Below are 14,302 nucleotides of genomic sequence, written 5' to 3' on the forward strand. Positions count from 1 at the left end.
AGGGCGCCACCTTCATCTGCCCTCGCCCGAGTCTTTCTGCGCGATTTTTTAAAAAGCAAACGCCCTGCTCTCCTCCGGTCACGTATTCCAGAGATGCTTTTTTGCCAACAGGGCCGTCCCGTCTGAGAGAGAGAGGAGGGCGCGGGTGAATCAACATATGCCAATCAGCGCTTCCTCTCCCGCGCCCCGTGGGCCTCAGCCCCGCATCCTTGCGACCCTCCTCGGTACCCAGCACCGCCCTGGCCAGCCCGAGATGCCGGCTGCGGGAGCAGGGGGCGGCGCCGGAGAAACGAGCCCGCCCGCCGCCTGCGGGAGAGGGCGAGCAGCACCGTTTCGGCCGCCGCGCGCGGACAGCGCATGCGCACGCCGCCGGCGCAGGCGCAGGCGAGGCGGGCCGGGCGGCGCGGGAGGAGGCCGTGCTCGCTCTCCCGCCCGGCGCTGGGGGCGCGCGCGCTGGTTGCGGCGGTGTCCTCGCGGCCGGCCCTTTTTTCCCACCTTTTCCCGCGCCGCTCCCGCCGCCGCCGCGCCGCCGCCGGGCGCGCTCTCGGCCCTGCGCTGAGGCGAGGAGGGCGCCCGCGATGCGCGCCGCTGCGCCGACCGTCCGCTGAGGGAGAGGCGCGAGCGGGAGGCCATGGCGGAGTCCCTGCCGGTGCCCGGGCTGTCCCTGCGCGAGGAGCCGCTGCCCGGGCCCGGCGCGGGCGAGACGGAGGCGGAGCTCTCGCTCAGCCTGGCGCGCACCAAGACGCGCTCGTACGGGAGCACGGCCACCGTGGCGGCGCCGCTGGCCGAGCGCCACCTGGAGCACCGCCTCGGCCCCGGCGACACCCTGCAGGGCATCGCGCTCAAGTACGGCGTGACGGTAGGTGGAGGCCGCGCGGCCGGGCCCCGGCCCCGTCCCCGCCGCCGGCTGGCTGGCGGGCGGGCGCGGAGGGGGGGGGGGAGAGCGCCCCTGAGCGTGTGCAGAGGGCCCCGTCTCCGCAGCGGAGCCGCCGCCGCCGCGACGGCTCCTGGTGGATGCGCCTCGAGCAGCGCAGGCAGAGCTCGTTTCTCCTGCAATTCCAGCCAGTTTCTTGGGTTTTCATTGCATATAGAATGGTTCTCTCTGAGCATACACAGAGTGCCCCTCTTCTTTCTCTTTGTCTCCCCCAACAACAAAACAAGTCTTCTGCTATCTGTGCTGATAAGAGGGAAGTGCTTGCTTCTGAGCATGTGCGGAGTGCTTTGCTTTGGAACTCCCATCACCGGAGTGGAGAATTCTCCAGTAATTCCAACCAATCTGTTGAGTCTCTGATATGAAGAGTCTTTCTCTCTGAGCATATGTAGACTCCCCTGTCCTAAGATGGAGTAATTGCCTCTGGGGCATGGTGGTCGTGGGGTTCCAGCTAGGTCTTTTACTTTAGGAGTAAGTGCATCACTGGTTAGCAGATTTACAGGAGGAGGTGAAAGTCAGTCTGTGAACAGGAGGAGGTGCTGTAAATTACACACCTGTCACTCTTGCCCACCTCTGTTGAACTGTGCTGTGAACCTGATTTAAAAGTTCCCTTAACTGTGTAAGCAACTGAAATGGCTGTTGTGGATTGCAATAAATTTTAGAAGTAATACATCATCTAAAGGTGTGCCCCAAGGATGCAGTGTGGCTGGCAGTACCTGGCTGTAGCTTGTGGAATGTGTGCAGCCACCAAGAAATCAGTCTGGTTGTAGCTTTTTGTTTTGTTTGTAAGACCACAGAAGATCCTGGGTACATGTATTAGCTTGCTTAAGGTAATAGAGTCAACTTGTTCACATTGGCTTTGTTCTTGAATAATACAACTTTCCTTTCTCATGTAGGTTTTATGCAATCCATTTCTCACTTTTATCTGTTTTCCCCACTATTAGTGTTTATTGTAAGTTTATTATGGCAGGGACTTGAGATAGGCTTTGAAAGAGAATATAGGTCTTTTATGGCAACGATCTTTAGGCTCTGAGTGTTAGAACTGCTTTATGTGATCCTTTGCAACTGTGGGTAATATGATAGGCACTTTTCAGTTTCCCTTTCAGCTGCTTTTGAGGTTTGTTCGTGTATCTTTTAATAAATTGTTTTTAAACCACAAAACACTCTGTATACTAATGTTCAGTGGAAACAGACAATTGTTTTCATTTGTGTAATTGATCAAACCCTATTTCTTGAATAACAATGAACCTGGCAAAAATGAATCACTTTTTATCCCTATCAACTGTCTCAAAAGAAAGATTTTATTTATTTATTTATTTATTTTTCTATTTATATCCTGCTTTTTCCTACAAAGGGCTCAAGGCAGGTTACATCATTCTTCTCCTTCATCTTATCCCCACAACAACAACCCTGTGAGGTAGGTTGGGCTGAGAGTCTGTGACTGGCCCAGTCACCCAGTTGGCTCCATGGCTAAGTGGGGACTAGAACCCAGATCGTCTGAGTCCCAGTCCCATGCTCTTCACCACTACACCACACTGATAGTTTGTAAAAAGATGCTTTATACTGCATGAACTTGTTCCAGTCTTTTATAAATGTGAGTTGTGAGTAGTTTGGGGATAGGAATCACCTCTTGTATGCCACTTGATTGCAGCTATTGTAATGCAAATAATTTGTGTCTAACAAGATGCATGGCATCATACAGGAAACAAGAGGTTAACACTTAGTCTATGAATTGGCACAGGGAAGACAACAGAGGAAGGGGAAGGAGGCCTGCTTGTACTTTAAGAAAAGCAGCAGAGGCCCTTTTCACTTGCTAACTTTTGAGGGCAGTACAGAAAGAGGGCCTTTTCTGCAGTGGTGCCACACTTCTAGAATGAGTTGCCATCAAAGATCACACCACACGACTGGTGTGAAATTCTTGTTTCCTGAAAGGGGAAGAAATCAGCTTGGGATATCTGAAATAAATTTCCAGATGTCACAGTTGCATTGCTGACAGTGGCAAAATCAATTAACATATATCCTTGGCAGTACCATGGTGCTAGTTGAAAACAGAGTAGTACTTCTGTAAGATAAAACCAGTGCATTGTGTGAAGTCAGTGAGGTAAAGCAGTATCTACTTTCAAGAAGGTCACGATCTCTGGAGAACATGTCATCAACCAGGCAATTTTCAAACAGCACACAGCGCATGCAAGCTGTAAGGGAGGTGATATGTAAGAAATTATATTACAGAGTGATCCTAATTTACCAGATCCTGCAGACTAGAATTGAAAGAGGATCTGAATTGGACAACTTGTAGCCAATTTTAAGAAAGTGCTATGAACTGATCAATTTATTGTAACTGTAGGGGCTGCAGCAAGTAGCCACTGTGGTGTGATGGTTAAGGATATGGGTCTAGGAGTCAGGAGATCCGGGTTCTAGTCCCCACTCAGCCATGGAAGCAACTGGGTGACTTTGGGCCAGTTGCAGAAGCTCAGCCCAAACAATGTCACAGGTTTGTTGTGAGGATAATATTGAGAGGAAGTGGAGAATTATGTAAGCTGCCTTGAGTTCCTTGAAAGGAAAAAAGGTGAGATATAAATAATTTAAGTGCTACCGTGAAGGAAACTTCTTAGGAAACATTTAACTTGAAACATCATACTGACATTTCAGTTGACATCTGTACACATGAACGAATGGGGAACGCTTGCTCAAGTTTTGCTACATGTTTTCACAGACTGGAAAGCATTGTTCTCTAGCACTCAACTGGGCACTATTTCTAATAATAGTGATAGAACAACCTTAGAGGAGTGAATTAGGAGATTTGGAGATCTAGGAGCCGTGGGGCACATCTAATTTCAATAGTATAGGGTGGCCGTGCAAGGAAAATGACAAAGAAATGCAAGGGGACAGAGTGAAGAAGGCAAGCAGGGAAGCTAGCTAAGTGTTAGAGACACCTGGCTTAAGGACTTGATAAGTAATCTAGTGTAACAGCTTGTCTGTTAGCTTGACCATAGGGAGGGCAGACCACCACAATTTTAAGCAACATTCAAAAGTTTCACAACTCTAGTATTATAGCTATGCATCCAGTGCAGAGATTGCCTGGTGGTCAAGATACATATCTGGCCTCCTAGTGTCAAGATATATATCTGGCCTCCTAGTACTCCTTCAGTGGTAGCACCACTGAAATTGATGCCACTAAGTGGTGAGGCACTGGAATACAAGTCAAGTAATATAATCAAGAAGGAAAACTAGTCCTGGAAATTTGCTCCAGAGAGGGGCATAGAGAGAGAGAGAGAGAAGCCATGGGACAAATGGGTAGGAAGTTCTCAAGAGATACTGCAAGGGGCATCTCGGCAGTGCTGGTGATCTGTTTGGTGGTGAAGATGCTTCAGGATTGGACCACATATTCTATCAGGACTATATTGGCTAATTTGTAGGTTAGCTTTTGTGTTGCTGGACTGTGATGGTGATCCGATGGAAACCATTTGCAGTGATATAAAGTTCTTACCTTTATTATCTTGTTCCCTCAAATGAGGACAGCTTGCATTGTTTGAGTTAAAACAAAATGTAGAAGTCGTGAATTTCAATTCCACATAAGACAGGAAGCTAGCACACTAGCATAAGAATCTGTTTGCTCCTAGCTGCTTTGAATCTCTAGCTCATGCAGCCTTTCTCAGAACTTCAAATTATTAAAGTTTTAGATAATACTTACAATCATCTTCAGTATGCTTTAAGAAGATACCATGTGGAATAACATAAGACGCATTTCAAATGTTTCTGTGTTAGAGGATACCAAACAATTTTGGCAACCGTGTTGTATTTCATGTTCGTTGTAAGTAACCTTGCATGCAACCACATGCTGTATATTGGCAAGCAATATACGATCCTGCCCTTATGTATGCATCCATGCAGTAAAATACTGTTTATGTAGTTTCAAGGCAAACATTTTTTCTATTTCACTATGCAACAAAATCAAAACCTTTCCTTTTTGGAAAGCACTGAACTATAAGTTAATTACTTAAGGCATAGTTTTTGTAAATTTAGACCAAGTGGACCTAGTGGCTGGGATATACTGATTGTTGTAGAATTGCATCCTTATTTATTATTATAATAGTACAGGATCTACACTGGTCAAGTATTAAATAGTAGATATGTAGAGAATTTTGTAGTTTGTATGTTTTTCTGGACCACACAGAGAAAAGAAAAATATATTAGTAGTCAGACTAAAACTAAAATATATAAAATAAATTATGTGGCATTAATTCTGTGATAGATATGTGGCACTTATTCCACAGTGATGGATATGTGAACACAGATATTTGATAATTCATGAATGAGTAGATCTTAGAATACTCTTTTTTTTTGCAATTTTTTAAAATCAAAATGTGTGGAAGAACTATTCTGTTTGCAAGTGGTTTAGTGGACAGGATGTTGGATAATGAGTAAGCAGACTGAGGTTCAAATTTGCTGTTTGCCTTGAAATTCAGTGCTGCTTAACAGTTGAGTTTTAGTAGCTGGATGTGGAAGCAGACTTAGCTGAAGAATATTGTGTTAGAAATGATAATGTAAATTTCAGTTGCATTCATGTTAATTTGTAATGTGTGATATTTAAACATGAAAGCTCATCACTTTGTCAACCCAGACCTTAAAGTAAAATATTTGTAAGCTACCTTACAGAAAAGCGATATAGAGCAAGACTCCAGTTACACAACAGGTGCATTATTAAATAAGCTGCACTGCAGCTGCTAGCAAGATATCATCTTGCTAGCTCATATTGAAAACAAAGATAAGAAATATCACAGAGAAAATATTGTGCTTCTTAGATTATATTTTGTTTTTTCACATGGAAAAAACATAGTAAACATGTATGGAAAACCTTTGTGCCTTCAAAGTTAATACTATATAATAATAATTCAATAAACAGCAAGATAACTATAATTCTGGGGGACCCAGGAAAATTAAGCAGAAAACACATACAGTTTTAGGATAATCTGTGCAGTTAGAATTAGAAATATAGTAGGTATTCTAAAACATTCTTGTAACTTAAATATTCACATGTCTATAAGGCTCATCTTATTTTTCAGCTGAAATAATGTGAAACAGTCACGAGGGATTTATGTTACCTGTCAGTCAGTAATAACACTGTAGCAGTATTATTAATTACAACCTTTACTTAGCACCATCAGAGCAGTTTGGATGATGGAGGTGTGTTAAAATTAGAGCCACTGTTTTTTCATTGAATGTCATTGTAGTTCTTGGGTCTCCTTGACTGTAATTATTTGAGGAGTCAAATCAGCATATGAAGGAGAGAGGGATGGATGTAGACAAAATTCCCTTTCTGCTTCCTTCACAACTCTCCTTTCTGGCTTACAACATCTATTTGTAGCAAATGATGGAGAGCCACCTAAATTGGCAACTAGAAATCTTGATCATCTCTTGGGACCCCTAAATTCCAAGCCCTCCTGACAAGATTATTACTTGTTTGGTCAAGAGTTCTACTAGGTATTCAGATACTTTACTTCCAAATCTGTTAATTTCTGCTGATGAATAGAAGGAACATGCATGGCAATCTGGGTTTCACTGATGGTTGTACTTCATCACAGCCAGAATTTAATTTCTGCTTTGCTGTATTTTTCCACCTTTTGGGACATAATGTGACATGCATAGAGGAATGTGGCTAAATCACTGGCTGGTGATTTTATTATTTAAGTACACATGAAAGAGATAGTGAAATTGTTGTGGAAATATACTGGTGATATATTTAAGAAAGAAACTTATGTCATGAGGAAACTGAACTATTGTGATGTTTGACTGGAATCAGTAAACATAATTCTGTTCCATCTTTTTCAGATGGAACAAATAAAAAGGGCTAATAAACTGTTCACAAATGACTGTATATTTCTGAGAAAAACATTGAATATCCCAGTTATGTCTGAGAAACCATTGCTGTTTAATGGACTTAACTCACTGGAGTCACCTGAGAATGAAACTAACAGCCCCCCTTCTTGTGAAGAAAGACCAGTGATAGTTCAAGAAGACAATTCTTCACCTAGTCCTCCAGATCTTGACAATCAACTCCATCCACCTGAAGAATTATCTGCCAAAGATTTTCTACACAGACTCGATTTGCAGATTAAGCTGTCCAAACAGGCAGCTAAGAAATTAAAATCTGAAGAAAACAGGTAAAATTTCATTTTTCTATTTATGTAAATGCATTTGAATGGCTTGGGGCATGTGAAATAGTAACATACATATAGTAACATACACTATACTATGACCCTGTCTAGAACAGGTGGAACTTCTCTGCCCTCTAAAAAAAAAGCTGGTCAAAGGAATCACCCACCAACAGCATCTCAGTCTTGCCTGGATTGAGCTTTAGTTTGTTTGCCCGCATCCAGTGCATTGCCGTAGCCAGATACCAGCGTGTATGTGCTGCATGTTTCTTGTTTGTGTTGAGGACAGAAAAAGTCCCTCATGTTTGTTTGCCTGACCATGGGAGACACATGCAATACCAGCAAGTGATTTTATATAAAAAAGACTCTTTATTGTAGGTGCACACGAGCAATGTAGAGCTAGTCTGTCTCCAGCTGCCACAATCAGCATGCATAGCGAATTTATATGTGTAGCTTTTTTGCAATGAGTAGTAACAGAAAATGTCATAGCAGGAAATATTCAGTTACTTTTATACATGGTTGTCTTGACCTATACTTCCTCTTAGGACATCTGCCTCCAGGCTTATCTTTATAAATTTTGACCTTCTTGACAGAGGTTTATTTTATATTTTCAACTCTATTTTTCTCTCTCTGATAGAGAACCCTTTGGTCATCAGGAAAATTTTATATTCTTCACTTGTCTATCCAATACCAATCACCATGAAATAAATCTTTTATCCTCCTTCCTCTTTTATTGTAGTTGATTCTTTTTATCTTCCTCCTCTTTTATTATAGTTCATTTTAAAAAGAAAAACACTGTTGTGCTTTGCTGCAGCTGATATTGTAATGTGTATTAAGCAGTTCAGTTCTATACCTTTCTAGCTTCCATTGCACTTTTGGCAAGACTGTGTTCTCAACTCAGTCTCTTTATGCAAGAATATCTTTCATGCATCATCCTTGCACCTGTGTGTCATCTCTGATGCTCTTGATGAGGTTTATCTAATGGCCTATGCTCATAAACCTCTTGAGGTACTTGATAGAAAGGTGACATTATTATTTAATTAGGTGGTATTCACCTGGCAATTAAGTTGGGTGACACTGTAAAGACTTTGTTTTTAGAAACCCTCATGTGGAATGGCTTGTGTGGGAGGATATTTATTTCAGAGGCTCAGGAAATGCCACATAGGACTTCTCTACATGAGACATTTAACCTGGCACTTTATGGAAGCTGTTTCTTCTATTTTCTGTGCAAGAGGATTAAAGTGTCCGTAATAAAAGTGCCCCCCTTGGGAATGATCTTTTCTGTCTTTATGTTCTATGTGTTCCACTGTATCATACAAGGTGGTACTTGAGGTATAGGGTTGATTTCAGACTTTACATGGTACCTCTGTAGCAAATAATGTTTGCATCCAGGAACATTTGACATTTCTTTGCTCTGAAAAGACCTGTGAAAGTGGCTGTAAAACATAAGAGAAACCCTGGAGGATGGTAACATTGTGTGAAGGACCTGCAAGCTTCCATGACTGAGCGCTCATGAGTGCACAATAAATTTATTATTTTTAGAAAATCTTTTAGTTGGAAAAAATCTCTGCAGAAATGTTGATATATTTTGGTTCAGTTCCTTTGAAAAATGCAATCTACCTATCCTCCTTTCCTGTTATAGGCCATTAGGCATATGACTACTTTGAATTGCATTTTTTTTTAAACGAGTCTCTTCTGTTCTACAGGGATACTGCAGGATAGCAAAATTTCTAATAGAAGAATCTTTCTTCACTTCATTTGCTGTGTACGCTGTCTGATACCTTTATCTAGATAGGATCTGTGTATTCTGTACACGAGAGTACAGAAAAAGCACAGAATGTAGTGCTGGGTGCAGAAATGGGATTCCTGGGGTAGCTCAGCTTATTCTGACCTTGAAATTCAGTGAGGCTGGGTAGCTGGGGTGATGAACAAACCACTCAAAACTCATGGGCTTTTCTAGGGTTGCTGGCTGTAGCGCGCTGATGTGAGGATGATTAGGAAGCCTGTGTGCCTTCTTAGGCACCCTTGTGTCATGTGAAGTGAACCATTGCGTTGATTCCAGTCTTAAATGGATCAGTGTTCTCCCGTATAGCAGTGTTATTACATCCCTCTCAAACTTCAAAGTTGTCAAGATGATAGAACATTTCCCCCTGTGGTAGTGTTTTTTCAGCTTCTTGTAATGCATAGCTCTTAAAAATTTAATGCCATACCTTCTGAAACATTTTCCCCAATGTCTGCAGCACTGTTTGGGGAGCACAGTTGGATCAATTTTTAAAATGAGCTGGCTGAGAAAATTACTACAACAATATTAGTAAAGAATGATACACATGGATTTAACTGGTGCCTGAAGGTGGGCCTTGATGAAACTGATGGAAACTGATGTGCTTCTTTTGGACAGCTTTGTTGAATTGCGTCTGAAGTGTCAACTTATTTGGACAATTCCAAGAAATTCTTACCCTTTATTTAATAATCAGAAAGAACATAAAAGATGACACACAAGGAAGCAGAATGCTCCTTCCAGTGATGAGAGAGAAATATGACTGAAGCAGAGCTGACAGCCGCTTCTGTGCCAAACAGACATGATCCAGCACTATGGTATCTGTACACAGATTGAACAATTGCTGCATCATGGGAGCCGGCTTGTAAGTGCCTTTGGTTTCAATGAATGACAGGTCAGCAGCAATCCCCAAGTGATGTACTTTGAAGTAGTGTTACTAGAGCTGATTGAGCTATTGCGGAATATGTTATAGTTATTCTTGCACTTTTCCATAAGTTTCTTTTTATTTCAACAGGGAGGAAAATGAAGAAAATTCCTATGCAACTTCCTATCAGCAAGTAGATGAATGAAGAGCCAGAATGAAAGCAGTTCTTAAAGAACTTAATATTTGAAGATTCAAAAGCAAATCTTTTGGATTGATTTATTATGGTGTACTTGTTACAAGTTGTATATAGGTAATTCCACTGACTATTTTTGCACTAAATAATTTGATCTTCTGCCTTCCACAGGTCAGTGTCCTTTTCCTATACATTAATAAAGAAAGTGAACTTTCTAAAACTAGCAATTGCCTTCATATTTCTGCTATGAAAACATAGCAGAGTAGCAACAATATATCCCTGAGACCACTTTGATACAGGATCTTTAGGAAACAGTTGTACATTTTTATAAAGTATAAGAGGGATTAAGCATTTCTCAAAATCATAATCATGGAGTCTGGAGGCAAATAAGCTTGTAATGCAAATTTTGAGTGTATCAGAACTGACTGATGTCACTGTGTGTGTGTATGATATGTGTTCTTAAAAATGAACCTGTTTTAGCCAATTGTTTTGGGAAAAAAGGATACTGGACTTTTAAAGTATGTATGGCAAGATATTTCTTTGGAAACTTGACTTAAAAAAACAAAGGGAAAAAGCTTAGTAAAATGTATTTTTCTTTGTGAAAGGGTAATGTTGGAATATAGCTTTTTGTGTGCAATATATGTAACTTTCATGTAATAAATATAAAATGCACTTTAAGAAAGTGATTTATCTTTGTTACTCAGCCTATCTATAGAAAGCACAGAATGTCTGGTCCTTTGCAAATGCATTTAAAAATGTTTTCTGTTTCATTTGATGTATTAAAATTTCTGAAGCAGTTGTAGTGTCTGTGCCCTTTATCCAGCTACTGCAACTTTATACGATATACGTTAAGATCAGGACCTTGAAGATATCTGGATCTTTTGAATACTTTTTGATTTGGTATACTCAGAATCAGAAACATAATACCTAGTTTGAGAAATACAAGAAAACAGTGGTAGTACTGGGTTGGTTCCAGACTTAGAGGAGATCCATTGAAACCAAATGGTTAAGATAGTCATGGCTTCATTTAAGTCCCATTGATTTCTTTGGGTCTACCCTGGATTCCTATTACTATTCCATAAATACTCTTACCCTGTGCAGGTCACTCATGGTAATTCAGTACATTTTATAGAACAGCTTGTATATGGAGTTAAAAATGTTGGATTTCCCCCCTCAAATTTTTGTTAGTTGTCAAGCTTTGTGTAGCTTATGTGAGTTCTGTTTTGGACAAGGCAAAACTGTCTTGCTTAATTTAGTGAGCCTTAAAAACATACCCTGTCCTGAACAGCTCGACTGAATATGAAGCTACAAAGGGCCTGGAACATTCTACGAGATTGACATGGACTTATTTATGTATGCCTTTGTGTAAAATACCTTTTCTGTCCCAGTATAGGTAAAGAAAGCCAGATTATATTTCTTCCATTCATTTAATTTAATATTCACTATCTGAACTATGCTATAAGGAACAGTGAAGATCTTTTTTTCAGTTAGATGCAATATCAGGTGGCTAAATACAAGATACTTCAGAAGATGGGCACAGCTTTATCATCTTAACTTTTCTTCCAGCTTAAGAATTTCATTTCTTAAGAACGGTACATCACTTGTCTAAGTTTATTTTTCCCCAGCTGAGTATAATTACTAACATGTGAAACTAGGTTTTATCTTGGTATGGGAATAAATAAACAGCATCAGGAAGATGAAACATAATCAAATAGAATAGATCTTAATGTTTGTGGGCTTTCTAGAAATGTCTGGTTCTGAAAATTGAAACCTGGATGCTGGACTACATAGGCTGATCTAACTGGATCTCTTATGCACATATATAATTGCTAGAACAGAGTTGCATAGATATATTAAAGGGAAATCACACAAGCCTTGTATTATGCATAAATCCAAGTCTCTAAATCCCCATCCATCCTAGCCTGCATAACCAGTGGTGAAGCATCACAGTACAGCTCTTGTTCGTTCCTTTCACAGAGTGTGTTTACAGTACTTCCAAAGACACAAACTAATGGCGAGACTTTGATAACTACCATCTACATGTTCAGTTTTGCGGTACGGTACTGATGCACTGAACCTCCAGTAATAGAGGTCCCATTCTTATCCACTAACACTATGATTTTAAAATACCAAATGAAGCATTCCATGTCTCCCTGTCTACTTTAAAAAGCAAATATTGTGACATTACCTGAAAAGTTTTTAAATTCCTCTTTCAGCAGTTTACCTTTTTATTCAAATACAATGAAGACTAGTGTATGGATGAAGTTTCTGTGAAATCAATTCAGTTTAAGCTGTCCCCATAGTTTTACTGTCAACTTTTCTTCACTTCTTTTGAGAGAGAAATCTCTAGTGGTATTGTTTTGCACTTTTCATGGGTCTCTTAACACTGTAGCCTGCAATGTGAAAGGAACAATTGCCATACTGCTGAAAGGGGTGTGATGATTAACTCAGATACGATTAACCTCTATAAATTGGTGCTTAAAGACATTAACAAACTGTATGTATTAATTGCAGTGCTTTTGCAAGAGACAAATGTGGGTTTGGGTAAAATTCTGAAACATGTTAAACTGCTGTAATAAAAGTATTTTAGGGAGATGAATCCCTTTGACAGAATTTCCAAATAGTATGTGGATGTTGCATTTCTGTTCTTGGCAGCACCTGATCCAAGCTTACTGCAATAAATTGCAATATGATTTGCATCATATATAGTATGTTTCAAATTTCAGAGGGATTTATCTCCACCCCACCCCTCTATGCACACTCAAAGACTTCAGCTGTAAATTCAATAGTGAAAAAGAAGAAACAAATTTTCATTACTGTATCTTGTAGCAAAGCTTTTAATAAAGTACAGTATCAGAAACAGGAATCTGTTAGAAAAGTGTATTGTGAATGGTAATTCTTGCTTCCCACCCCCCAGCAATCTTTTTAAATAGTGAAGACTCCTTAACACATTTAAAAGATACTAAGAATGTTATTTTTTAAAAAAAGGAGTGGGTGGAATTAGAACTAGAGGTGTGCAGGCTCCTTTTTTGTTCCATTTCAGTAGTGGAGGAAATGTTGGCAGATGTGATCTACTAATTGCCAATAAATGCTGTAATATCAACAGTATAGCATATTTGGCATATACAATGCTAAATATAACAACCGAGATCACTCAGGCTGGCCATTTAGTACAAGTCATCCCCCTTTCGCAGTGATGGATGAGGCTGTCTTCTGTTTGCTGTGTCATGTCATTTTGCCCAAGTTTATCGTGTTTAATGCTACCTAATATGACAGTTTGAGCCAGTGATTGGAGACGTTCATAGAATAAAGTACAGGGAAGCTTTTCTTTCTCATGGGATAATAGCAAGCTATTAGGAGACACTGTACTGGAACTGTGGATTGTATGAAGTTTTCAAAAAGCACATTTTAAAATAAGTACTAATGTGAGGGCTATTTCATTTTTCTTCTGCTCTTCAAGGTAAGCACCTGATCCAAATAGTTGCTGATTTACAGGAAGGACAATCATGGTTTTTTCTCTCATAGCCTTTGGTACAATCCCAATTTAAGTTCTTATTTGTATCTAGCACTAGCTGATATAATTAAGTCTGCCACATTCCTTCCTAGTTTCATTTTAAGACTTACACACTGAAGAGTATCATTTTTTCATCTTACCCAGCAGTATCCCTTCCCAACATTATTTTTGCTTAACATCCAGCCTGATTAAGAGTTTTGAAGAATTCCAAGGTTTGCTTGCTACTTTGTGACCTGTTCGCTAGTCCTAATGTGTTACTTGGCTTAATTGTGCATTTTGCTGTCCATCTGCCTTCCATTTTCTCACCTCTTTCCTCTGAACATACACAAAGGGCTGTCTGGACATGCGTTTTGTAATGGCTTAGTAAATTTACTACTACTATTCAGTGTGAGGCTCAAAATTCAACTCTTCCTTGCCCTCTTTCTCAATGTCTGTCATTTGGTTCTCAGAGGTTTCAGAAAACCCACTACGTTTGACACCTATCCCTTCTAATCTTGACTTCCTCTTCTTTGTTATTTGAGCAAATTGTTTATAACTAAAGTTTGTTTGGCTTTTTGTGGAAATTGCACTCCACTGAACTTCTCAGTGGATTCCCACATTGAGTCTTCTCTCATTCAAATCTAAAAGCTTTTTCTCAGTCGTCCTTCCTTTAATTTGCCTGTTACTGGGTGCTTTTGATTGTATCAAAAATATCACTGCCCTTTCTTGGTGCTTCTAAGACTTTTTCTTTTAATTGATTCTCCTTTCTCTTCCAACTACTCCATTTCTCAGTCATGTCATATATTACTTGCTCCAAAGTAAAGCATGGGAACATTGTTTCTGCATGGTGGTGTTCCGTGCTGAGGGCACATGATATTTGTCTTGGTCTTG

At 40.3% G+C, this 14,302-nt stretch overlaps 1 protein-coding gene across 1 annotated transcript; it reads left to right on the top strand.

Annotated features, from left to right (window-relative positions):
- Positions 1 to 631: 631 nt before the first annotated feature.
- On the top strand, positions 632 to 10,714 carry LYSMD2 (LysM domain containing 2). Its single transcript, XM_044439024.1, has 3 exons — positions 632 to 859; positions 6,761 to 7,092; positions 9,876 to 10,714. The coding sequence occupies exons 1-3, from the start codon at positions 632 to 634 to the stop codon at positions 9,928 to 9,930; spliced, it is 615 nt and encodes a 204-aa protein (XP_044294959.1). The 3' UTR covers positions 9,931 to 10,714.
- The last annotated feature ends 3,588 nt before the right edge of the window (positions 10,715 to 14,302 follow it).

Source organism: Varanus komodoensis, unplaced genomic scaffold (genome assembly GCF_004798865.1).
Source record: "Varanus komodoensis strain SLA01 unplaced genomic scaffold, ASM479886v1 scaffold33, whole genome shotgun sequence".
NCBI lineage: Eukaryota > Metazoa > Chordata > Lepidosauria > Squamata > Varanidae > Varanus > Varanus komodoensis.

Bases quoted from the DNA above. Each gene is read 5' to 3' on its own strand.
- LYSMD2 (XM_044439024.1), top strand. From the start codon at position 632: ATGGCGGAGTCCCTGCCGGTGCCCGGGCTGTCCCTGCGCGAGGAGCCG. The intron at 860-6,760 runs GTAGGTGGAGGC...CATCTTTTTCAG, and splicing joins CGCTCAAGTACGGCGTGACG to ATGGAACAAATAAAAAGGGC. The intron at 7,093-9,875 runs GTAAAATTTCAT...TTATTTCAACAG, and splicing joins TTAAAATCTGAAGAAAACAG to GGAGGAAAATGAAGAAAATT.